We start from the raw sequence: 27,488 nt of genomic DNA, 5'->3' as shown, positions 1-27,488 counted from the left end.
TTCAACTACAATTTTCAAAATTGAAAGCAAAGTTTGTACTGTGAGACTCGAAGAGACGAGAGAAATTTGTTGACTGATAGAATTCAAGGACAAGTCGAGAGTTGACGAAATGCATAAGTGGGACGTCGTGAACTATTATTCTATTATCGCAACAATCTGAAAATGAAGCTTGAGCAAGAAATCTTTTTAAATCCCGAGAGAGAAAAATACTTTTCCTCATCACTATTGACACATTGGTATTTCTGCAAGGCTCCGAAGTTAGTATCACTACTTCTCTTTGTACATTAATTTTACGAGATAAAGCCCTGAAGATAAAAAAGTTCGCGTAAATACATATATATATATATATATACATATATACATGCAGTCAGGAAACTCGTGTAAAATCGTCGATCTCAACTTATATTTTTATTATTAATACTGTTAAAGGATATTTTTGTGGCTATGAAAAGGCAAATTTTTATATTCTAAATACTCAGTTTTATCAAGTTGTAGAATAATTTTATTATAAAAATCAGCTATTTATATTAGAATATCACAAACGTTCCATGCGGCGATGTACTTAAGAGCTAAGAGTTAGCACATTTGCAGTTCTTTGTACGTTTCTCTTAAAATCACAAGCTGTGTTAATAAATTGAGCCTATGAAATTGTTGCATATTTTCATTTTTCTTATTCGTGAAAATCACTTATAAATCATATAATATATTTCACGCAGTTTTGAGAATGTAATTTGCATACTGTTGAGCCAAAAAGTCAAAATAGGAACAAATATTCCAACAAGAATATAAAATATAATATATCATAGGTTTAAACACTCTTCTTAACTCAGAAAACTAAACAAACTAATCTTAGAAAATTAAACAAGGGAACAGTTTTTTTTATATGTACAAGTGTAAACGACTTTCCTTATTCTTATTTCTTTTGAGAATGAAGAAAACGAAAAAAAGGATATGTGGGAAATCTAATAAGGTTGAAAAAATGTAATCTGGTAATCCCTGAATATTTATAGCAAATCTGCACAAAATGAAGCTGAGTTTGATTTTAATTCGCTTCAGACTAATCAAATTCAGTTTCATTTTTACAATCATTGGCGTTCAGACTATCATTTAATTTATTTCCCATATCTCACGTCGTGACTGGAAGACGCAAAGAAACAAAAAATACTAGAAAAATCAAAAAGGTGAGACTGAGAGCCTCAATTTTTTATATCCTTTCAGTTTAGGGAAAACTGAGATTTTTTCGTGCAAGCACTAAATTGTAGGGAAAATGTATTTTGTATAACATTCTGTCTAAAATTTAGTATTTGTTATATAGAAAATTATCTTTATGGCGTGTTTTTCCCTAAACTAAAACACCATATATGAAAAATTGAGAAACAATGATGAAACATATGGAAAAATTGGGTTCCTCAAGGTCCGACTCAATTATATTCAATCAGAAATGAAGGTATGAGAATTATGGAATGTAAATGTAGATGGAATTAGTTATATCTTCGACCCTTTGGGCTAGAATTCCTTCTTCTTGAAGAAAACTGACCTTCGTATTCAATATTGTTCACCGCTGCAACAAACAGAACAAAAATTGGAAACTTTCTTCGTCAAGCAACACACGGTTATGAAAACTGACTAATAATCTAATAAAATCATGAGTCTTGCTGGCATCTCAGCTAATGTATACATTTGATCATAAATTTTATTCGTCATAATCTTATAATACGATAACAAACTTATTCTTATCATAATAAAACTTGAATACGTAATATTGGACATGTGTTCAATTGGTGGCAACCTTGATGTCTGGTTTTATAAAAATGATATAAAAACATTGACTGGTTTTTTCAATTTATCCATTAAATCAGGTTATCTAGCCATTCTTAGGTACAAAATTCAAGGTATTTTCCAGGTTTTCCAGGTCACTAAGTCAAGTTTTTTTAGGTTTCTTTTGTTGTAACTCGAATAGTGAAAGAAGCGGATGCTATAGGTTTTAAAGAAAGAGTACTGTTGCATTTGTTTAAATACTTCAGTAATCGAAATTACTAGAAAATTATTTGAATTTAGAAATATTAAAAATGATGCTTGGAAAGATACCTATAAAAATTATTCCTACTCAATTTAATCTTCTATTGAAGAAATATAAGCTCCCTGACATATTCAATGATTCGACTGTCTAAAAATATACAATTTAAGAATTATCTTAGCAATTGTATAAGGTAGCCTTGTTATTGGTCCACGTATTGGAAATATTACTATATGATCATCTTTATTGTTGGGCTTATGACTTTTCAAAAAATAGATAAATAAAATAAATACTTTAAAGGTAATTTTCGAATTTGATAATACTTTTTAGTTTGTCACTTAACCCCAATTGATGACGTCGAACTTCAAAATAAAATTTGAAAATCACTAAAAAATGTTGAGTAATTAATTTGGAAATTACTTTAAATATTGGAAATCTTTGTCAGACTTTTTGAAACCTTTGAAATCATTGTGAAATCTTTAAAATCCTTAATACCATTTACAAATTTTTGAAATCCTTGAAATCTTTGTGAAATCTATTGAATCTTTGTGAAATCTTTTAAATCCTTGAAATCTTTGGGAGATCATTAAGATCTTTTGAAATTTTTTAAAGTCTTTGTGAAATCTTTTAAAATTTTTTTACTCTTTCTCAAATCTTTTGAAACTTTTTGAAATCTTTTGAAATCTGGTGTGCACGCCCTTTATGAAATCTTTGAAATGTTTGAAATCTTTTAAAACATTTGAAATTTTGTTCAATAACCTTTTTAGATTCATTAAATCTTTCTGAAATCTCTTTAAACTTTTTGAAATCTTCTAAAATCTTTATGAAATCTTTGTGAGATCTTTTTAAACCTTTTGAAGCCTTTTAAAATATTTTAAATCTTTTTGAAATCTTTTGAAACTTTTTTAAATCGTTTGTAATCTTTAAAATCGAATCTACACGGCTTTGTGAAAACTTTAAAATCCTTTGCGAAATTTTTTAATGCGTGGAATCCTTTGAAAGATGTAAAATGTTTAAAATGCTTGTGAAATCCTTTGAAATTCTTCAAAAGTTTTTTAATCCTTTTGAAATCTTTCAAATAATTGAAATCGTTTGAAAATTTTAAATAAATTTTAAAACGTTTTTAAATCGTTTGAAATAATTTTAGATCTAATGTACACACATTTTTGAAATTTTTGAAATCCTTGAAATATTTGTATAAACTTCGAAAACTTTTTGGCATAATTTAAAATCTTTTGGAATCTTTTAACATTCTTTAAATATTTCTGAAATCCGTGTGAAACCTTTGGAAATATTTTGAAATAATTTGAAATAGGATGTACACGCCTTTGTGAAATGTTTTTAATCCTTATGAAAATTGATGTACACGTCTTTTGAAATATTTTGAATCCCGAAAACATCTTTGAAATTCTTGAAATATTTTTAAATCCTTTGAAATATTAAAAATCTTTCTGAAATCTGTGTGAAGTATTTAAAAACATTTTCAAATTTTTCTAAAATTTTTTAATCTTTTGAAATCGTTTGAGATCTATTTAATATTTTGAAATCTCGAAATTTGATGTACACTTAAAAGTAGAGTGATCAACCTCTCGAAAATTGTAATTCTGAAACTGAATTAACATCGAAATATTCAACTAATAATTTGTATAATTTGTAATTTGAATATCACAAATAATATATACTTTAATATATTTTGTATCATATTTTAATTATGAAAATACTAAACGATTTAAAAAAATACTTTTCAGATTTTAATAAAATAAAACATTTATAAGCAAAGAATGAACAACTCAAATGCAAAATTTTCATGAAAAAATCAAGGAGACTTTGAGGATTTACGCGATTAAAATACTTATCACGATTCTCTAAAAAACATTCAATTCGCTATTTTATTTATATTTTATCTTCTATTCACTTTATGCGTTTAAGTTTACCTTCGATTTGACAATCATCTAGGTCTCGTTAAACCGAATTCTAGAAATTGGGGGAAAAAAGTAAAGCAGAGATGCCAGTTTGAAATGGAGGAGGAATCTTTGAAAGTACAAACCATTGAGGCTTTTCGATGTCGATCTTGTTCTATGCAGATTTGAGTATGTTCGATATAGTCATTGGGATCATAAGTTTCATAGGCATCACAGACGTTACACTTAATTATATTTTTTCCTCGATGAAAACCAGTAACAGATATCGATGTATCTTCTTCGTCATTATCAAATTGGTTGCATTCGGAAGCGTGATTCTCTATTTCACTCTCCGGAAACCGCCTATTACAAATCGGACAGGATACCCGATTTTCTGATGTTGAACCTACATTATTATCTGCTGGCTGTTCATCCTGTATTAAAAAAAAAAATAAAAAATCGAATTTGTTTATAAGAAGAAATCTAAAGAATTCTAAAATCATTTTATTAACAAAGAGAAGATTGAAAAGGATTTTTTAAAGTTTTTTTTCTCTTTTGTTTGTAGAATATCTGATAAAAATCTCTAATAACAAAGTCTTTGAAGGCCATTAACGGTAAACACGATTGCCTAGCCTCTAGATTACAATCCCGACCGAATGATATGCAAATAAAAGATAAAAATGTTTTTCAGTTCGTCTAAATTCCAACCTTTCAAAATCTTGGCTAAAATATTAATGCATGATTTAAAAAACTTCAGTTTTCAAAAATCGGAGTGGCCGCAAAATTTTATTTTCAAACTTCCCAAATTTTTTATTTTCCCTGACCAATACTGTTTGAAGACAAAATTGTAATCTTGTAACATTCTTAATGTAAATATTTTATAAATGGAATAAAACAATTATTCGATTCATAAGACTCCAAGACAATTGAAATTAAATTCAAAAGAATTAGAATTTTTTAATTCCATTGATTTCAGTAATAGTGGAGGTAATTTTATAGGAATTCAAGGAAAATGAGAAGAATTCGATGGCATTCAAATTAATTAGAAGCAATTAATGCCAAATGAATTTAAATGAATTGCAAAACTTATTAAAAAATCTTTTCCCTTCACGAAAACCCTGACTTCTTATGAATAAATTCTTTGAAATTTTGTAATATATTAAAAAAGCCCATGAAACTCTACGAAATATGATATTTCCTGAAATGGGGGAAAGTTGATTAAAATACCTTGAGAGCTTTCAAAGTCGTTCCATATCTGCAGAAATTCTAAGAAACTCTTTATAACCGCACGCAAATTTTGTCAAATTTCTTAAAATCATTAAAATCCTCGAAATTTTTTTAATCTATTGAAAATGCTTTGGTAAAGAAACCAAGGCATTTTCAATAGATTAAAAAAATTTTCAGGATTTAAATTCCATTAAATTACTTAAATAAATTGAAAATCCTTTGGAATATTTCTAAAGGCTCTAAAATATTTCAAATACTTTACAATCTTTTGGATTCAATTGAATTGTGTAAGGCTATTGAAAACTTAGAAATTTTAAAATTACCCTAAAATATTCAAAATCCTTTCGAAATCTTTTATCACTTTTCTAAGCTTTTACAAATTTCTTGGAAATCTTAAAAATACTCTAAAATCTCTTACCATTTTTTAAATCTCAATTCAATTATTGAAATCAATTGAAAATTCCTTGGTATGATTTAAAATATCCTAAAATTTTAATCATACCTTGAAAAATTGAAAATCTTTCAAATCCTACGGAATCCGTTAATTCTTGTTAATCAGTTCTTTGCAATTTATTACAATACCGTAAAAACTTTTTAAATGTGTTAAAATCATTGAAATCTTCTAAATCCTTTGAAAATTTGCATGATCTTCTAAAACCTTATCCAATCAAATCATTCCGTCTTCAGAAATTATTTAAACCCCAATCAAAATTATTTTAAATCTCTTAAAACCATCCAAATCCTTTGAAATTCCTTAATCATCTTTAAATCAATTATAAATTCTTTGGAATCCCTAACATAGCCTAAGATATTGCAAATATTTTTAAATCATTTAAAATTCCTTGAAAGTTTTTTAAGCTCTTAAAAATTCTTAAAAATATTTTTAATTACACTGAAACATTTTAAATCCTTTTTAATTCCATTAAATTACTTAAAGAAATTGAAACTTCTTTGAAATTTGTATAATGGCTCAAATATTTCAAATACATGAGAATCTTTTGAAATCCATTGTAATTTTTCATAGCTTCTGAAAATTCCTTGGAATTTTTATCAATATTCTCGAACCCTTCGAAATATTTGGAAATCTCCTTAAAAAATTTAAAACTCACAAAAATGTTTTGGGATATTTTAAAATGCACTAAAACGTTTCAAAACCCTTTAAATCCAATTAAATTAGTGGATTAAATTGATAATTTCTTGGATTTTTTTAAAGAATAAAATATTTCAAATACCTTACAATCGTTTGAAATCCCTTGCAAATTTTTAAAGCTCTGCAACATTTCTTGGAATATAAAAAAATATCCTTAAATACTTAAGATCCTTTGAAACAGTTGGAAACTTCTGAAAACATTTAAAAGCTTTTAAGAGTTCCTTAGTATTTTTAAGTTTAAAATCCCATTAAATTATTGAAATCAACTGAAAATTTCTTGGAATTTTTTTAAATATCCTAACATTTTTAAAAACTTGCTAATGGCCTGAAATATTCCAAATCCTTCGAAATTCCATTAAATTACTGAAATTAATTGAAAATTCCTTGGATTTTTTTACAGGCACAAATATTTCAAATGCTTTAGAATCTTTTGAAATCTATTGTAATTTTTCAAAGCTTTCGAAAACTCCTTGGAATTTTAAAAAATATCCTCAAATCCTTTGAAATATTTTGAAATTAAAAAAAAATTTTAATTCACGAAAATACTTTGGAACTTTGTTAAATACACTAAAATATTTCAAACCCCTTTACATTCCATTAAGTTACTGAATTAAGAGAAAAATTCTTTGGAATTTTTTTAGGAACTCAAAAATATTTCAAATACTTACAATCTTTTGAAATCCCTTAAAGTTTTTTAAAGCTGTTGAAAATTTATTTGAATTTATAAAAATATCCTAAAATACTTAAGATCCTTCGAAATATTTTGAAACTTTTTGAACCGTTCGATTTTTTGTTTGAAATCTTTAAAGATACCTTAAAACATTTAAAATTCTTCGAAATATTTTGAAACTACTTGAAACTTTTTAAAGCTTTTAAAAATCCCTTGGAATTTTTAAACTCGATATCCTATTAAATTATTGAAATCAACTTAAATTTCCTTGGGTTCTTTTAAAATATCTTAACAACTTAAAAAAATTGGTAATACCCTGATATATTTCCAATCCTTCTAAATTCCATGAAGTTACTTAAATAAATTGAAAATGCTTTACATTTTTTTTAAAGACTAGAATATTTAAAATACTTAACAATCTTTTGAAATCCCTTGAAATTGGTTATAGCTCTTGAAAATTTCTTGGAAAGTTTAAAAAAATCCTTCAAAATCCTTCAAATATTTTCAAAATTCTTTAAACATTTTAAAATTCTTGAAAATTCCTTGAAATTTTTAAAAATATCATTAAATATTAAAAATATTTTGAAACCTCTTGAAAGTTTTTAAAGATTTTAAAGAATTTTCATGGATTCTTTTGAAATGTACTAAAATCATTACAAACTTGGTAGTACCTTCAAATATTTCAAAAATTTTGAATTTCTACGAAATCCCTCAATTATTCTGATTAAATTCTTTAAAATAAATTCAAATATTTTTAAATCCTGTGAAATTATATAAAATTTGATATTTCTTGAAATCCTGAAAAAATAAAATAAAAAACCTTATTTAAGGAATTTAAACAATTTTAAATTCCTTAAATTTATTGAAATTCTTGGATATCCTTTAAAAGAATTTTTAATCCTTCGAAGTTTTTTTAAGTTTTGAAAATTCCTTGGAATTTTTAAAAATATCCTTCAGTATCTTAAATCCTTCCATATATTTTTAAACTTTTTAAAGTTCTCGAAAATTTCTTGGAATTTTTAAAATTATCTTTATATATTTAAAATCATTCAAAATATTTTGAAACTCCTTGAAACTTTTTAAAGCTTTTAACAATCCCTTGAAAAAACATGGTAATGCCCTGATACATTTCAAATCCTTCTAAATTCTATTAAATTACTGAAATTAACTGAAAATTCCTCGGAATTTTCAAACTTCACATCCTGAAAAATTTGTGGAAAAAAAACTTATAGCTCCTAAAAAATCATTCTAAATTTGCTGAATTTCTTTTAAGCCCCATTGAAATTGTTTAGATTCCTTAAATTCATTCAAATTCTTTGATATTTCCTGAAAATTTGTTAATCCATTGTAAATGCCTTGGAATCTTTTAGAATATCCCATGATATTTGAAATCCTTTAAAATTGTTTGAAATCCTTGAAGTTTTTTAAAGATTTGAAAATTCCTTGGAATTTTTAAAAGTACCATAAAGAATTCAAGATAATTCAGAAATAGATATAGACCTGAATTCAAAAGTGCCATTTTTTCTTCAAAAATTCCAAATTTTTCCCTGACCAACAAAATTCCCTGATTTTCCTGACCTGCGGCCACCCTGGAAAACTTAATAAAGATGGGAAATCTTTTTTTTTAATAATACTAACGCAAACTACAACGTCGGCGTCATCTTCAATGCCCTCCAGCTGTCTCCTGACTTCCTCCTCGGACATTCCTTTTGATTTTTCCTTTTTCTGTTTAACGCTATGGTTGAGGACCTTATTCCACATTTTCTTTTTTTCATTCGCCTTCTCCTCCTTTTCTTTGACCAACCTTTTCGCCTTTTCCTCCTCCTCCTGTCGCTTCCTCAGCATTTCTTCTCTCTCTTTCTTTCTCCTCTCCTCGCACATTTCCTCATACGATTTCTTTTGGTCCATTTGCTGTTTCTCTTTATTTTTCATGTCTTCAAGCTTCTGTTGGGCCAGTTTCTGCCTCTCTTTCATTGGAAGTTTAAGCATTTTCAGATCGGTTGCTTTCGAAACATCATCAAAATCGAAAACGTCTGTATCGTTATCTAACACAATTTCCGGCGGCGAGGACTTCTTTTCAGGTGGAGATTCTGTATCAGGAGTCTTATTGGCATTTTCGAAAGATTTTTTAGACCGAGGTCCTTTGAAGCTCTTTCCTCCTCTACCGCCTCTTCCTCTCCTCGCTTTGTTGGTACCGGGATTAGGAGGAATAATTCTTCTGGGCACAAAAGGTTCAGGTGATTTACTCTTGACGGAAGGTTCGAAAATGTCATCTTCTTCACTATCCATTTTCTGTTGATTGGCCAAATAAAAGGAGGATGTACTGGGCATTTCGGAAGATTCGGGATCGTCGTCTACATACATCTGCACATCACTTCCGCCTGCGGTGGTGATTCTTCCTTCCTGCTGAGATTTTCTTTTTTTCAACAAAGATTCATCATCATCTGGCTCGAGGTCGCTATCAGAAACATTAGTAATGCTGGCAATAAGTGAAGCGGCCTTACGTTTACTGGCCCTGGCACGGGGATCCCTGGCTGGATCTTCAACATCCGGTTCACTCCTCATCACCGACTTTTTATCCAAACTAAGGTTGCGACTGCCCACCTATAGAAAGGTTGAAATTAAAATTAGAAATAAAGCAAAATGAAGACAACAGGTAGTTTTTTTTTTTAGAGAAATACAATTTATTCAAACTTTTGTCCACTGATTACAGTTCACTAGCGATAAAGCAACTTATAATGTCGGCATACAACTCAACTTCTTTCTCAATTCTCTGTGCACACAAAGTCTTGGAAATATTACTTAATTTTATTTTACATGTACTGAACATTAAAGGGGTTGAATATCAAAGCTGCACAAAGAGAGTATTTAGCAGCATAAGAGTTATTTTGATTTATATTATTATTTTTATAACACGCTAATTTACTTTGAGTTTCAACCGCTCTTTTCAAAATCAAGGTTACATTGGATCATGTGAATTAAAACTGAACCAAAAAAAAAAAAAAAAAAAAAAATCGTTTTTCACATTTTATTATTCGAGCCTACAAAATTGAACGACTTATTATTTATATCGACCTTAGACGAGTTTGTACTTTCTTCAGACTTCGTATTGTTATTGCACACTTTCTGCATCAACACGCTATGAAATGGAAAGTTCTAAAAAGTTATGGAAGCTAGTATTATTACAGGGTATCTACTCAAGTCCTGGAAGAAAATTCCCTGACAATTCCAGGTATAATTTTTCACAGTACGGAGCCATTAAAATATTTTGGATTCTTTAAAATAATTAAATCAAAATATGTATACAGTTTCTCAAGTTTTTAATAAATAATGTTTTATCTTCATCCAAAAAATTTAAGGATTAAATTAATATGTTTCATGTAGGAAGCGCTGACAACTTATATTACAAGATGTTCTTAAATATATAAGCACGATCGATTAATTGAATAATTAAATAATACTAAAAAAACAATTCATTTCTTGAATTTGTTTCTAAAGTACTAAATAATGGAATTTCAACTAAAAAAGATGAATTTTTCACCAAATAGTTAAATCTTCAATTAAAATAATTAATTTTTGACCAGGAAAAGAAATTTTTCAGCCAAACTGATGAATTTTCAATTAAAATGATAAATTTTCAACTGCAATAGGTACATTTTAAACCAAAAAGATGTTATTTTTACCAAAGAGTTTAACTTCCAACCAATTAGTTTTATTTTCAAAGAAAAAAGATGAATTTTTAAACAAGAAGATCAATTTTTTACCAAAAGGAACGATTGTTCCACAAAATACATGAATTTTTAAGGAAATAGTTGAACTTTTAAATCAAAAGGAAAAATTTGCAACTAAACAGTTGAATTATAAAATTAATCTTCAACAAAAAAACAACTTTAAATAAAATAGTTAAATTTGAAAAAAAGTTAAATTTACCGTACAAAAAAATTAATTTTAAGCTACACAGAGAGAAATTGCAAGCGATTAATTCACGAAACTGTTCCTCGATTTTATTTCAGCTTTGGCGTAGAACTAAAATAAAGTCAAGGAGAGGTTCCGTGAATTAATCTCTTGAAATTTCTCTCCATGTAAAAAAAAAATTTTAACTAACACATTCTGAAAAAAAATGTAATCGTTGAAATTTCATTTGAAAAAAGTTTAATTCAGCCAAAAGACTTTTCAAAATGAATTGAATTTTTAACTATGAAAGATTTTTCCGTCAATAAGAAAGAGAAAATATTGCCAACAACCTGTTAAATTTTCAAAAAATAGCTGAATTTTCAACTAAAAATGATTAATTTTTAACCAAAAACAGAATAGTAAAATTTTCAGTTGAAAAAATTAATTTCAAACAGAAAAAGACGAGTTTTAAACAAAATAGTTAAATACAACAATATAAAGCTATTTTTACAAATGAAGAATTACTGTTATTGAATTTTAAATTACAATTCAAAGAGAAAATTAAGCACGCTTGTGAAAAAATTCCCTGACTTTAAACAAAAAAATCCCTTAAATTTTGAGGTATATGAAAAATCCCTGAGAATATCAGGTTTTCCAGGTAGGGTAGACACCCTGTATTATTAACCGGTGGCATCAATTGAATCTCTATTTTTTAAGTAATGTTTTTTGTAATACCTGCTGGTTACACATCTTAACCTCGTTATTAAAAAATATTACCAGGTAATTCAAGTTGAAATCATTTCAGTAAAAGATTTTAACTCTAACGTAGAAGAAGCAATCTTATGTATCTGAAATGTAGAAAAATATCGATTTTGGATTGAAGTTAATATAAATGGTTATGACCATCACTACACAATTATTAACTTTTTAAGTCTTGAACGTCACTTAGATAAATAACATTAATTGAAAGTATACTACGGAATGACTATAAATATTCTACCAACAAAATAATAGATTTCTTAAATATTATAATAAGATTTTTTCAAGAAACCTTTTTAAAACCCTAAACTAAATAACTTTAGTTACTATATTATACTGAAAAATAATCCACACCCATGCGCAAATCTATTAAATTTATCAGTCATTAGGAATTAATTCTCATATAAAATGAATCAAGTCAGGTCAAAGTAAATCTACATGAGAAATACTAATAAATTGGAAGCACTTGCACACATTTAGAGAAAATTATACATTAAAAGAAATCTTTAAATAAAATCCTTAAAATTACCAAAGAACCTAAACATCGTAAAACGTAGAATGTCACTGTTTTAAAATCCTCCTAGGAAAAATCATTTTCTCACAACCTTCTCAGAAAAGTAAGACTTCTTTGCTTATTTTACTCAGTGATGTACCTTATATACCTAAAATATTACGCAATCGCTTTTAATGACAAGAAAGATTTTTTACAGAAAGACGTGAAACAACTTGATGGAATCAAATAAAAGAAAGGCAGTAGAATATGCTTCAGTCTTTGAATTCTGTCTTCAGGGTGTCCAGCGATTTTTAGGAACGAAATTCAAGGTCTTTTACAGGTTTTCCAGGTCAATTAATCAAGCTTTTCAAGGTCTCCTTTTTTTACATGAAATATGAAAACAGCCGTTTGTTACATATGTAAAAATGAGACATTTCATTTTTTTTGGCCAAAATTTTTTTATGAAAATAGAACCATAAATAAACAAATTCCTAATTTTTTGCGAACATAAGTCGTCTTTGAAATCCTTGAAATTCTTTGAAATAGTTAAAAACTTTGCGAAATCTTGAAATTCCTTTGAAATCTATTTAAACGTTTGTAAAATGCTTGAATTCTTTGAAATCTTAAAATATTTGAAATATTTGTGAGTTTTTTTTAAATCTTTGGAAATTTGTATACACTTTTTCAAATATTTTTTAAAAATCTTTGTTTGTGAAATATTTTGTATCTGTTTGAAATCTTTTGACATCTTCTCTAATTTTTTGAAACCTTTTTAAATAATTTAACATCTTTGAACTATTTTTGAAGCCTTTCGTATTCGTTTGAAATCATTGAAATCTTTTTAAATCTTTGAAATCTTTTGATATCTTTATAAAATCTGTTGTATCCTTTTGAAATCATTACAACAATTTTAATCTGTTTTAAATCTTTTGAAATTTTAGAAATCTGGTTTACTACCTTTTTAAACTCTTTTGAAAGTTTAAAAATTTTTGGAAATGTTCGATTTCTTTTTAAAATCTGACGTTGACGCTTTTTTTAAATTTTTGAAATCCCTTCAACCTTTCTAAAATGTTCAAAATCTTTGGAAAACTATTGTGAAATTTTTGAAATCTTTTGAATTACTTGTGATATTTTTCTTAAATCTTTGTTTGTGAAATCTTTATTATTCGCTGAAATGATTGTATAATTTGAAACATTAGTTTTAAAATCTTTTAAATCATTTGAAAGTTTTAAAAGTCTTCTGAAATTGTTGTGAAATATTAAAAATCTGGTGTACACGTCTTTCAAAAAATTTTCAAATCTTTAAAATCCCTAAAATCTTTGTAAAATGTTCAAAATCCTTTACAAAATTTAAAAAATGTTTGAAATATTTTTAAAACTTAATTCTGAAACTGAATTAACATTGAAATTTTCAACAAATAATTTTTATAATTTGTATGTTAAATATCACAAAAAATTCACAATATTAAAGTCTGTTAATTGCAATCTATAAATTGATTGGTAAAATCTGCAAAAAATGCATAAAAATCGCTTTATTTATTCTGCAAAGAGTAAAAAATCAATTATATTGTAGACAACCTTATTATATTTACGATAGGTAACTGTGGCCTGTACACGGGTTATTGCATTTTAATTATTCGCGCCCTCGTTAAGCGACACCTATTTGAAATCTCCGAATATGAACTGGGACGAGACAAAGAGTGGCAGTTTTGTACTCGACCATCAATGAATAAACATCTTTTGATACCGCCACTCAGGTTCAGTTGATTCTGCTCGCCTGCCCCTTTGTAGATGCTACAATATCTTGATAAATAAACAAATTTTGAGTAACACTATTTCTTCTAAACCAAATGTTACTTTCACAATAGACTAAAAGATTAAAAAAAATTACTTTTCCCATTTCAATAAAATAACTGTTTTAAAAGAGAAGAAATGTAATTTAAGGTTTTCGTGAAAAAATGAAGATTTTCAAGGTTTTCAAAGTCGCTGGACACCCTCGTCTTCTAACTTTTTCAACAAGTGGAATGCAAGCAAAAAGAGTAACATACAACAGGGTAAAAATTCAAGAAGATAGTGTTAGTTTGCGTTGTATAAACTGGACCTCGTTAGTTTAAACTTTCATTTGCCAATTGTCATTAGCAATTGAGTATCAAGTACGTATTACTGGAAGAACAATGTTTATTAGTCTTTACCTAGGAGATATAGGAACAAGGACGATAGGAGCGGTTGGAGGTACCCACCTTGATGGGCGCCCCCCATTGATCATCCGATTCTTCAGCTTTAGGCCTAGTGTGAGCGATCCACTCATCTCGAACCTCTTGCAAATAGTCACTCACTTTTTGAACTAGTTCTTTAGGAGTGTACTTTGAATTTTTCAAATCGTTGCAAAAGCTAAATGGGTCGCTCTCGGCAACACATAGGCGTTCCGGTGTACGAAGAGGTATGTCGTTTTCGTTGTGAACGATTTTCAGAGGATCCATGGATAATTTCTTTCGCCTCAGTGCTTTTTTCTCCCAGTCCGTTAAACCGGCTTTCGGTACGGGTGAATGTTCTTTTGGAGAAGTATGCTCGGTGGCTTCCATAGCTGAATTTCCGTCTGCACTATTCCTTTTCTTATGAGTCACATTTCCCGTAGGTGATTTGCTACTTCTCGCTACATTTGAGTAGCTCATCTTGGGGGTTTCCGTACTGTTTTCACTTGGAGCTTCCGGTGAGGAGACATTGACTGGTTCTTGAATCGGCGGGGATACCGATGGAGTTCGTGATTGCGACTGAAACATTGATATTTTTAAGGTAAATATGTTTTAAATGTGTAGATTAGGAATTGAGGAATAGATCAGGGATTATAAATTTATAATGAGGAAGAAACGAAAATTCAGAAAGTCAAAATAATCTCTATATATAGTTTTTGTTTTATAAACTAGAAAAACGTCACCGAGCATCTCGATTGTTTTAGAACTTTTCATTTGACTCATTTTACTAACAGGGTGGCCGAAAAACTTCATTTTCAAAAGTTTCTGATTTTTGTCGAACTAATTTTGTATTCTCTCTTATGTATAGGATCTTTTATAAACGGAATAAAACAGTTTTAAATTTATATTTAGAAATTATTAATTTATTATTCTCAGGACTGACAGTCTAATTTACATGGAAAGGTTACCCGTTTAAACCAAAAAAGTGACAAAAAATGTCTAATTCTAACCCCAAAAATAACTCAAAGTGATTATCGTGCATTAATATCAAGTTTGAAATGAGTTTAGAACAATATAATTCAAAAGAATATGTTGGAAATTCATACAAAATCGAGGTGGGTTTAAATCCTTCTAGGAAGAATTAAAAAAAAAACACAACTGAACTGAGAATAATTGTGTGAATTTTGAAGAATTTAAGTGAGTTAAGAAAATTCAAGAGAATTAAAAATAATTTAAACGCACTCAGGATAAATTAATAAGATTTCAGGCTGAATTACAAATTATATCAAATGAATTGCAAAAAAATATTTGAGAATCTTTTCAAATCTTTGAAGCCCTTCGAAATCGCTCACTTCATGTTAATAAATTCTTTGAAATTCATTAGAATATTATAAAATCACGTCATATTCTATGAATTTGATGATTTTTCTTGAAGTCGCGGAAAATTAGTTGAAATACCTTGAGCTTTTAAAATTCCTTGTAATAATTGAAATCCTCAAAAATCTGATAAAATCCCTTGGAACCGTTTGAAATATTTTAAAACTTTATATTATAAGTCCTGTAAAATCATTTTATATCTTTCGAAATTATATGAAATTCTTTACTGCTGCATGAAACCTTTTTTAAATCCCTTAGAATCATTCAAATTCTTGGAAATATTTTGAAACTTTTTTTTCTCGAAAATGTTTTAAAATCATTTAAATTCCTTTGAAAACACTTCGAATTATTAAAATTTATTAAAAATATCGATATTTTAAATACTTTAAAAGTTGCTGAAATTTTTTTAAGACCTTAAAAATTGACTGGACTTTTCTTAAATACTCTAAACTTTTTGGCAATACCTGTAAATATTTAAAATCCTTGGAAATCTTTCAATATTCCTCGAAACATTGCAAAGTTCTTTAAAATGCTTGGTAATGCCTTTAAATTATTAAAATCTATTTAAAAAATCCTGGTAATCTTTAAAAATACCCTAAAACATTACAACATTTTTAAAGTTCTTGAAAATTCCTTGGAATTTTTAAAAATACCAAAAAATATTTAAAATCTTTCGTAATATTTTGCAATTTTTTTAAGCTTATGAAAATTCAAATGATTAAAATTAATTGAAAATTGCTCTAAATGTTTTTAAATGTTCTAAAATATTTAAAATTCTTAAAATTTTTAGAAACTTTTTAAAGATCATTAAAATTATTTGGATTTTTGAAAAATACCCTCAGATATTTCAAATCCTTTGAATCTATTACAAGTTTTAAAATCACTCAAAAATTAGCTGAATGTTTTTAAAATACCCTAAAATCGTTAAAATTCTTTGAAATTCCTTCAAATCTTATAAAATATTTAAAAATCTTCTAGTTATTAAAACCTTTGGAAGCTCTTAAAGACTCTTTAAGATGCTTTGGATTGTCTTTCCAATTAAATCTATTACAAACTCATTGGAATCTTTTAAAGTTCCCTAAAGTCTGTCAAATACATTGAAATTTTTTACAGCTTTTGGAAATTCCTTGAAATTTTTGTAATACCTTAAAATCTTTAAAAACCTCTGAACTCTTTTACAATTCATTGAAAATTTTTAAAGCCCTTAAAAATGCAATGAAATGATTTAAAATACCATTCGTGGGGATTTCTTCAAATTGTTGAAATCAATAGAAAATTCCTTGGAATTTTTTAAAATATCCAAAAGTATTTAACATATTTTATATTATATTATTACATCTTTTAAAATATTTTTTTCATAAATCAAATATATTTAATTCTATACTTATATTAAAAAACGGAACACACGCTTGACACCAAAAATGTTAATATTTCTGATAGTAGTTAACTTATAGCTTTAAAGAAATCTTTTTGATCATTTCAATTAAGTTTTTAGAGTCGAATTAAGAACTATATTATCTAAAACCTCACTATGTTGAAAAATATCTTTGTATTGTGGAAAAAATTATTTTCTGCCACGATAAAAAAAAAATAGTTCTCGACGCAATGTTATGCTGAATTTGAGAACTTGACGTCCTTTGAAAAATCTAACTGCTTTTATTTACTGCACAATATTTGAAGCGCATAAAGACCGATACCGCAATTAGTCGCAATACTAATCGTGCGCCTGCGCTTTTTCTAGTTCTACGTTCCATTAGTTATACGCAGGGTTGTAAGCTTCCCCTGAAGATTTTCGGAAGAAACTTTTCAAATTGTCATTTTACAAAACAAAAAGGATACATTATGGTTTTTGAACATTTTTGCACAATCTAAAACATGTATTTTTTGGTTTGGAAAAACAGAGTGGCGTTTTGGCGAACGATTTCAAATTCCTTTTTAATTTCCCGCTAAAGTTTTTCAATTTTCCCGGTCAATTAAAAGTAACATATTCATATTTGCCGCAAAACGCTAACATTTATTTTAAAACATGAAGTTCATTTTAAACATGCTTTAACACAACAGAGCAAAACATTGCAAAATTAATTAACTTTGAAAAAAATGACTTAAATTTTTCACTAAAAAATATCAATTTTTTCACAAAAATGTAAGTTAAAATTTCACTTGAAAAATTTAACTTTAAAAAAAATACAGTTTTTTCAGCAAAATACATTAATTTTTAACAAAATAGTCGAATTTTTAATTAAAGAAAAAAATTTTTCAACCAAATAGTGGAATTTTTAACTAGAAAAATAATGATTTACAACCAATAATGGAATATTATCATTTTTAGTCAAAAAATAAATTTTTAACTTAACAAAACATTTTTCAACTAAAACAATTCACCTGAAATAGTTGAATTTTCCAACAAAAAAAATTGATTTTGACAAAAAAGGTAAATTGCCAACCAAAACATAAATCATTTTTCAAATTTAAAAAATGAATGTCTAATTAATCAAATAGTTAAGATAGTAGTTAAATTTTAAACCAGAAAGATGAATTTTTAACCAAAGACATTAATTTTCAACTAAAAAAGATCACTTTTCAAACAAAAATTAAAATTTTAGTCAAAAAATAAATATTCAACCAAAAAGATGAATTTTTAAGTAAAATTATAGAATATTTAAATGGAATAATTGTTACATTTTCAGTAAAAACAAAAAAATTCTACCAGAAAACATCTAAAGAAAAAACGAGTTTTTAATCAAACAGCTTTTTCGACAACCGGAGAAATGAATTTTAATTGAAACGACGAATCTTCAACAAAAATTAATTTTAAAAAAAAGTTTAACTTTCAACAAATAATTTTATTTCCAAGTGGAATCCTTTGCAATTTTTAAAATCCGCTGAAATCTTTTAAAATCCCTTCAATTCTGTTCAAATACTCGGAAAACTTTTCAAGTTTTAAAATTACCTGAATACCTTTTTAAAAAGATATTGTTGAACATTCGTCTGTGGGATAAAAAATTCGTTCTTTTTTATTGAAAGTGCATATTTTTTGGTAGAAAAGCCATCTTTCTTGATTGAAAATTAATGTTTACGGGTTTAAAAGCCTACAAGGTTATGCTTTTTGGTTTAAAATTTAACTATTTTGTACAAAAAATTAGTCTTTTCACTTGAAAATTCGTATTTTTTGCTAAAAAATTTAAGCATTTGCTTAAAAAATAACTTTTTGGTTGAAAATTCATATTTTTGGATCTAAAATTCGTGTTTCTTCTTGTTTACGAAATTCATCTCTTTGTGTTGACGATTCAACTTTTTTTTTGTATTTTTTATCAGAATTAAACTGAGAATTAACAGAATTGAATCATTTTTTATTTTTAATTAAAATTTTTTTTGGTCGAAAACTTAACTTCTTGGTTGAGTAGAAACTTCTTTGCTAAATTTTTTTTTTAAGTTTTATAATTTCAATCAATTAAAAACTCATATTTTAGTTAGAAAATCTCATCTGCTCATCTGCTCATCTGCTGCAAGAAACAGAAAAAAATTTGTTTTCAACATTACTTACATTTTGATAAACATTATTTTCCCCTATGTACATTGCTGATTCATCAAGGACACCTATGATTTCCTTCATCTGCTTAAATGTCATGTCATCGTCAAACAAACCGGCTTCTACAAACAAAATAATGAAATAATTTTTCAATATATGTAAAATTGAATTTATCTGTAGCCTAAAACTCTCTAGTCCCTATACCAAAATTTGGTCGAACGATAAAAAAGCGATTTTATTCTGATAGGAGTCATAAACTTTTTGATTCAAAAATAGGCCTGAGCTTGTACGTAGTCGAGAAAATACCTTCAGCATTTGGTTCCTCTGCTTGATTGAAGAATTAACTATTTTCTTGAAAATACGTTGTTTATTTGTTTTTGTATTGAAAAGATAAATAATTTGGTGAGAATTTATTTATTTTGTTGAAAACTCATCTCACTTGTACGAAATTATTCTTTTTGGTTGAAAAAAATCTTTTATAAAAGGTTTATCTTTTAGTACAAATTTTAATTCCTTTGTTCAGAATTATTACATTTTTCGTTGAGAATTCATCTTTTTATGATAAAAGTTGAACTACTTTGTTAAAAATTATTTTTTTTTTGGTTGAAGATTCATTATTTTAGTTGAAAATTCATCTCTTTAGTTGGACATTTAATTATTTTGTCGAAAATTTGTATGTTTTCTTGTTGATAACAAACTTAATTAACTCAAAATGTAACTATTTGGTTGAAAATTCATGTATTGTGTTAAAAATTAATATTTTTTTATAGAAAATATAACTACTTGGTTAAGATTCTTTGTTAAAAAGCCATTTTTTTAATGATTTATCATTTTTTATGAACATACATCTCAGATTGTAGATTTCACTATTTTGTTGAATTTTTGTTTGTTAAAAATTTACCTCTTTGGCTGAAGATGTAACTATATTCGGGAAAATACGCTGTTTTTTGTGTTGAAAATTGTTTTTTGTTGTTGTTGAAAGTGGATCCTTTGTTAAAAATTACCTTTTTTTATTAATGCATCAATTTAGAATATTAAAATTCATCTCTTTGGAGGAAAATTTCACTACTTTGTTGAAAATTCAGATTTTTGGTTGAAAAAAAATCTTTTTGCAAAAACTGAAACAAAAAATTTACCGAAATTGAATAACTGTTTTGTTTAAAATGAAATTTTTTGTAGAAATTTCATCCGTTTCAGTTCAGGATTAATCTATTTTATTAAAAATTAGTTTTTTTGTTTTTTGTAGAATTCAATTATTACATTTTTTTATTAAGTATTACAGTATTATATAATTACAGTATTACATTTTTCGGTAAGAATTTATATTATTTGGTAGAAAGCTGAACTCATGTGTTGTGTTAAAAAATCCATATTTTTCATCAGAAAATTAAACTTTTTGGTGGAAAATTTAAATAATTATATTCTCTATTTGTAGGAAATTAATCTCGTTGGTTGAAAACTAATCTACTTGGATGAAAATTTAACTACTTAATTGAAAATTTCACTATTTTGTTAAAAATTCTGTTTTTTGTTTTAAAATTTAACTGTTTTTACAAAAATGAACTTGTTTGAGAAAAATAAAAATATTTGCCTGTTGAAAATTCAACTATTTTTAACTTAAAATTGAAATCATCCTCATTGGAAATTCGACTTCCTTTATTGAAAATTCAAATCATTTAATGAAAATTGGTTTTTCCTGTCAAAAATTCATCTGATTTGGTAAAGATTTCATCTATTTATTTGAGAATTACACTATTTTGTGGAAAATTCTTTTTTTTTTCGTTTATTTCAAATTTTTTCGAATCAATCATGTATTTCATAATAAAATGTTTTAGGTTAAAATATCAACTATTACATTTTTCATTAGGAATTCATATTTTATTGCATGAAAGTAGCACTCCTTTTTAAAAATGATTTTTTTTTGGTTGAAGGTTCATTCATTTCTGGTTGAAAATTATACTATTTTGTTGGAAATTTATTTCCTTCTTTTTTGTTGGTTAAATAGTAAATTTTTTATTGAAAATTTAACTAATCTAGTTTAATATTCATTATTTTAGTAGGCAATTCATCTCATTAATAGAAACTGTCACTATTTTTTTGAAAATTTGGATAAAAAATCATCTTTTTGGTTAAAAGTTTTATTTCTTGGTAAAAAAAATGTATTATTTTCTTAAAAATTTAAGAAATACGTTAGGAAGTCCTTCTTTTTTGTTGAAAATTTAACGGTTCTTATAAAAATTAACTTTTTTTGCTGAAAAGTAATATTTGCGGGTTAAAAAATCAATTATTTCGATAACAGTTGGTTTTTTGTTTCATTCCGACTGATTTTGGTTTAACATTAAAATATTTTTGGATTAAAATATCAACTATTATATTCTTAACGGAGAACTCCTGTTTTTTGTCTAAAATTAGAACTCCTTTGTTAAAAATAATTTTTTTTTGGTTAAGATTCATTCATTTCTCGTTGAAAATTACAACATTCTGTTGGACATCTTTTGTTTCATTATTTAGTTGAGGATTCGGTATTTGGGTTACAAATTAATTTTTGTTCGTTGAAAATTAACTTTTTTACTCCAAATGTAACTTCTATTTTTGGTTTAAAATTATTTTTTCTTAGGAAAAACTTCAACTACTTTGTTGAAAAATGAGGCTTTGTGTTGGAAATTTCGGTATTTCTGGTTAAAAATCCATTTCTTTGGTTGAAGATTTATCAATCTGCCAAAAATTAATGTTTTCGAATAAGAATTTAATGATGCTATTTTTGATTGATTGTTGAAAATTTAAATATATTGAAGACCTTTAAATATTATATAAATTTATTATTATTAATAAACAGCTGTTGAAAAAAATCGTTAAAAATAACACTCCCCCCCCCCCCCAATAAAGCTAACAAGCCCTACCCATCTACTCTTACAATCTCAGACTTACTCAAAATAAATATTCTGTCATTGTCAAGAGTCAAATGTCAATCGTTAAATTTATTTTTTATACTAGAAAAATTGAAATTTATGCTGGACCTGGTAGGATACTTGATATACATATCAGTTTTTCGTAAACAACTTACCGGTCAGCCGTTGCTTCATTTGATCCTCTTCAGAACCAGAGGTGTCCTTATTTTCCTCTTGAGATGTCATCGTGTTGTACAAAATCTATGCCGTCAGTGCTTCACCTAAAACTTATTTTTTGTAAATCTAATGATGCAATAATGTAAACCAATAAACCTAAAACCACCCTCTCTTAATTAAATTATGCATATAAATGGAACAAACATTGAAACATCGACAACATGGACGTGCAAACATAACCTAAAAGTACAGCTACTGTAGCCGAGTAGTTGTTTTTACTTTTTCCGTTAACTACAGCGACATCCGCTCATTTTAATAGGTTAAAACTTCCCGCGTCCGGCATTCCAGCCAATCGTGTCGTTCTATGTTTTTTTATTTCTCGACAACGCGAGAGGCGATTGGTTCTCTATCGGAAATTTGCAGACGAAGGAGGCGACATCTTTCGGTTAAAAAGAAACAACACAATGTTTGAAACTTCGTTTGTTACCGGTTTTTTGGTTAGAACGGTTGGATCAAACAGGTGCCCCGTTTCGCGTGATTTTGCGACAATTTCCTCCCTTTTTTAAATAGTTTTCTGACCTGCTAGTGTTATATTTATAATTTAAACTTATTGCTAAGTAATACGTTAGTTTGGATGTTGTTGAAAAAAAGGGTTGAAGCCAATATTTGCGAATATTGTTTTGGCTGTGACGCTATGCATTTCTGAGTGTAGCGTGGTGTTTTGCACCAAAAAAAAAAGGATTTGTAAAACTTTGGCGTCTTCAAAGACTTTTAGGAATTTCCTCAGGTAAGTTTCTTTACTTGTTTATACATTTTTGATTGCATTTTTAAACACAGGTTATGATTAGAGCTAACCTTTACATAGTCAATTTTTTATCTTTTGGGATCACGTCCAAAAAGTAAAAAATCCCTTGAGCCTTTTTGTAGGAAAATTCAATTTTTGATTTTTTTTTGTAAGACAAATTAACATATTTTTATAAAAATTATTTTCAAGTGTAATTTTTCGCTCAAATTATTCATTGTCACATCCAAAAAAAGAGTCCTAGGAGCTGAATATCTTTCGAGACCTGAAGTAGATTTTCAGAAAACAATTTTTTTTAAATAATAAATCCTAATTTTGGTGAAATAAATATTTTTGTATGCATTTTCTAATAAAAAAATTGTTCTAGCCCTAATAGCACCGAAATTATGGCGTTCTGAAATTTAATCTTCTTATGACATTCTTCTAAACATAATTTTTTTTTAATAAATGTTTCTCGTGTTCGAAAAAAACTTATTTCCTGAGCGTTGAAGGTGAAAATACAATTTCAAAAAACACACTTAAAAAATTTGAAACTGAAACGTTTTAAATTATGTTGAAAATTCGAAAACTGAAAACAGAAGTTGTTATCTAATATAAAATTGGGACTAAAAAATCACGAAAAATAACATTCTTGACATTATAATATTCCCGAATAATAAAATCATGAAATTAAAAAATTTCTGAAATATAAAAATTCCGAATTGGAAAATTCCCAAAGAATAAATTTGCTGACAGAAAATTACCGAATTATAAAATATACGAACTAGAAATTTTTCAAATTCCCAAATTCGAACAATTTAAAAAACTGTTCTTTAAGAAATATTATTTATTTAATATAAATACAATAATCAAATATTTTTACAAAAGAAATTTTTTTATTGTTCGAAGTTTTAAAAATTGTTTTTAAATGTAAAATAACAATTAATTGAAAAGTATGTATTTCAGGACGATACATGTTGATTGAAAGTGTTTATACTATTTTTTTAATACAAAAAAATGTAGGTAATTTAGAGTAACTTTTGTTTCTTTGAGTCGCACATCTTTTTAAGTTTATTTTTTCATACAATTTTTATAAAATTATGTTATTTCAAATTGAGCAAATAATTCAAAAAATTATAAACATTAAAACAAATGTCTGATAAAAATATCTTATTACTGTATTTAAAAAAAATCATATTTACTTAAGAAAAAAATTTTAAATGATTTAAATTTGGGAATTTTCCAGTTCGGATATTTTTATCATCAGGAAATGTTACGTCGGGAATTTTATTATTCGAGAAATTTTAAATTAGGTTTAAAATTCGATGACTTTAAATTGAAAAAATTTTTAACAGAAACTTTCAAAATGCAAAACCTTCAAACTAAAATTTTTAAATTTAGAAAATTGTATTAAGAAAGAGTTAAAATTGAAAACTAAATTGAATATTTCCAAACAAAAGCTTATAAAATTATAGAAATCTAAATTTGTATTACATTAAAAAAATGACGATTTAACATAAAAATGGATTAGACAACATTTTCTAAAATCTAAAAATAAATTCACCTTCATTTTCAACATTCAAAATGGAAAATTTTTCAATTCTATACCTTTAAAATTGAATTATTCTAAAAAAAATGTTCAAAATAAATAGTAATTGTCAATTATCCATGCTTTTCGAAATTCTTCTAATTCAATTTCATTCAGTTTCCAATTTAATCATTTTAGATTTAAATATTCTAAATCAAAATGAAGACTTGATAGTAGCACATTTTTCAATTTGATGGATTGGAAATTAAACAATTTTGAAATAAATGCCTTCCTGAATAAATTCAAACCAATTAAAAATTTGAGACAATTTCACAAATTCAAACCTAAAATTTCCAAAAGTATAATTAGAAATTTCGAAATGCTTAATTTCTGAACGACTTAAATTAAGTTAAAGTAATTTAAGTCGGTTGAAATTTTGTGATTAATATTGAAATTCTTCAGTTTCGAAAAGTATAATTGACAAAATAAAATTTTTTAATTTTAAAAGATTAAATATACTTTAAGTAGTAAACATTTTTAAGGGTTTGAGTGCTAAAAATTTTAATATCACAATACTTCGTGATTAATTGTTTTTCTTAGTTTTAGATTAAATCAATTTTAAAGGCGTAGAATTGAAACTTTTTCTATTCTTAACGGTGAAAATAAAGGTGAATTTATTTTTAGAATTTGGACAAATTTGTCTAATCAATTTTTATGTTAAATCATATTTTTTAAAGTTAATACAAATTTAGATTTTTGGAATAACCTGACCTTTTACTTAGAAATATTCAATTTAGTTTTCAATTTCACATTGCCAAATTTTAATCGTTTCGAGTTTATATTTATTAAAATTCAAAAGTTTTAACTTTTAATTATTAAATGTCGAATGCTTTTAATTAGAATTAATTCAATTTTTATTCCTCTGAATTTTAATTGGTCTGTTTTCGAAAATTCTAATAGAAAAATATCACATGTTTAAAGATTTTAAATTGTCTTTTGAAATTTTAATCTGAAATCATTAAATTTCGAGATTCTTGAATTCAAAATAAAATTGTTCAATTCTGAATGCTTTGAATTTGAAAAGCTTCTGTTTAAGAAATTTTCAAGATAAAATAATCAAATTTTAATCGCTTTTATTAAGAAATGATTCAAGTTTAATTCCTTTTCATTCCATTCGAAATATTGTCCTTTTTTCAAAATTTTACCTATTTTAAATATTTTTAATTTGAACGTTTTGTATTCAAAATCATTCCATACATTTTTCTTAAACTGCAAACGCTTTTAATTCGACATGTGATGAAAAAATTCTTCCCTTAATCATCATCTGAAAGCGAGATATTATTTTTAAAAAAATCATATTTAACAAAATTCCATAAAAAAGGGAATTTTCATTAATAAAATATCTTCTGTGCTATTAGAGCTATATCATTGTTTCTTTTTAGATTAGCTCAAAACTGAGATCTATTTGATTTATTTAGTGTCAACTTTTCCCTGAAATGCAAGTTAATAAATTTTTTTTATAAAAACGAGACATTTTAGTTTTTAAACTAACGTTTATGTAACGAAATTTCATAAAAAATGGTAATTTTCACAAAATACTGGAAAATTGTCTAAATGACTGACTAAGTACCGTAAATGTATTACGTAAAGTGATATTTTGAAAAACAAATAATTTTAATTATTAATAAAAAACAGTTGAATTAAACCAAAACGGACGAATTTCTAACAAAATAGTTTAATCTTTAATCAAAACAGATTAATTTTCCAACAAACAGTTACACTTTAACCAAAAAGATGAGCTTTCTACAAAAAAGTTCAATTTTCAAGCAAATAGTTCTATTTAAACTAAAAGAATGAAATTTCAACACAGAATAATAATTTTATATAAAAGAAAATGAATTTTCAACAAAATAATACATTTTTAACCATATATTTGAATTTTCAAACTTGAAAAGAACAATATTCACCTAAAAATGGAGTCTTTAAATTTTTATTGAAGAGAATTAATTTTTTATTGAAAAACAAACATTTGTCTAAAAACAGTTAACTTTGTACGAAACAGTTGCGTTTTTTGCCTAATTGTTAAATTTACTAGCCAAACAGACAAAAATTCTACATAACTGTTGAATTTCTAACCCATGAATATGAATCCTGAACAAAAAAGTTAATATTTAATTAGTTCAATTTTCGATGAAGTAGTTTAATTTTCAGTTGAAAAGTTTAATTTCAACAATAAAATCCGAATTTTCAACTAAAATGATGAATTTTCGACAAAAAAAGGAACTTTTAAGAAAATAGTTCGTTTGAATTTGTAACTAAAAAAACTGATATTCTAATAAAAAAAAGCCGAGTTTTTAACAAAATACATCAATTTTAAACCAAACAATAAAAATTTCTAATAGATTGTTGGATTTTCTACAAGACTGTCGAGTTTTTGATAAAAAAAGTTAATTTTTAACTGAAAAATATTCTTTTTTTATCAGACCGTGTTTTTTTTTGTAACTAAAATCTGTTTACATTTTTACAGAAAAAGATTAATTTTCAGCCAGAGAAATTTGTTAGTAAAAAAGTAAAAAATTGCTGACAAATTGTTGAATTTTCAAGCAAAACAAATGAATTTTCAACAAATTAATTCAATTTTGAACCAAATAATAAGAAGAATGCTTTGAAAACTTTTTTTGAAATCATTCTTAATATTTTAAAAATAATAGGTTAAAAATCTAGAAATTTTGATTACAAACCAAAATGAAAAAATGTTACTTAAAATTCGAGTAAAAAGGGCCATAACTTCGAAACTTTTAGATATACGATTGAATTTCTTCAAAAAACGCCCCTCTCATTATTTTCATTTTCATCATAGAGTGTTTTAGACTCAATAAAAAAATAAATTAAAAATATATTTATT

General features: G+C 26.2%; 2 protein-coding genes across 2 annotated transcripts in view; one reads left to right on the top strand and one right to left on the bottom strand.

Moving 5' to 3' along the window:
- Positions 1-22,518, bottom strand: part of LOC117180657 (beta-mannosidase) — a 44,110-nt gene extending 21,592 nt beyond the window's left edge. The window contains exons 1-5 of the mRNA XM_033373147.1: positions 22,274-22,518; positions 19,225-19,331; positions 14,352-14,882; positions 8,604-9,569; positions 4,065-4,352 (exon numbers count right to left, since the gene is read on the bottom strand). Of these exons, the coding sequence (XP_033229038.1) occupies positions 4,065-4,352; positions 8,604-9,569; positions 14,352-14,882; positions 19,225-19,331; positions 22,274-22,343 (1,962 nt within the window). The 5' untranslated portion in view covers positions 22,344-22,518. The remainder of the gene's footprint in view (positions 1-4,064; positions 4,353-8,603; positions 9,570-14,351; positions 14,883-19,224; positions 19,332-22,273) is intronic.
- A 244-nt stretch (positions 22,519-22,762) lies between these two features.
- The window catches only part of LOC117179723 (chromosome-associated kinesin KIF4), a 46,583-nt gene continuing 41,857 nt past the window's right edge, over positions 22,763-27,488 (top strand). The window contains exon 1 of the mRNA XM_033371765.1: positions 22,763-23,061. The gene's annotated coding sequence lies outside the window, so the exon portion shown is untranslated. The remainder of the gene's footprint in view (positions 23,062-27,488) is intronic.

The sequence above is a fragment of the Belonocnema kinseyi genome, chromosome 9 (genome assembly GCF_010883055.1).
Source record: "Belonocnema kinseyi isolate 2016_QV_RU_SX_M_011 chromosome 9, B_treatae_v1, whole genome shotgun sequence".
Taxonomy (NCBI): Eukaryota; Metazoa; Arthropoda; class Insecta; order Hymenoptera; family Cynipidae; genus Belonocnema; species Belonocnema kinseyi.
The sequence above is the reverse complement of the archived record's forward strand: the minus strand, read 5'-3'. Positions and strand labels throughout refer to the sequence as shown.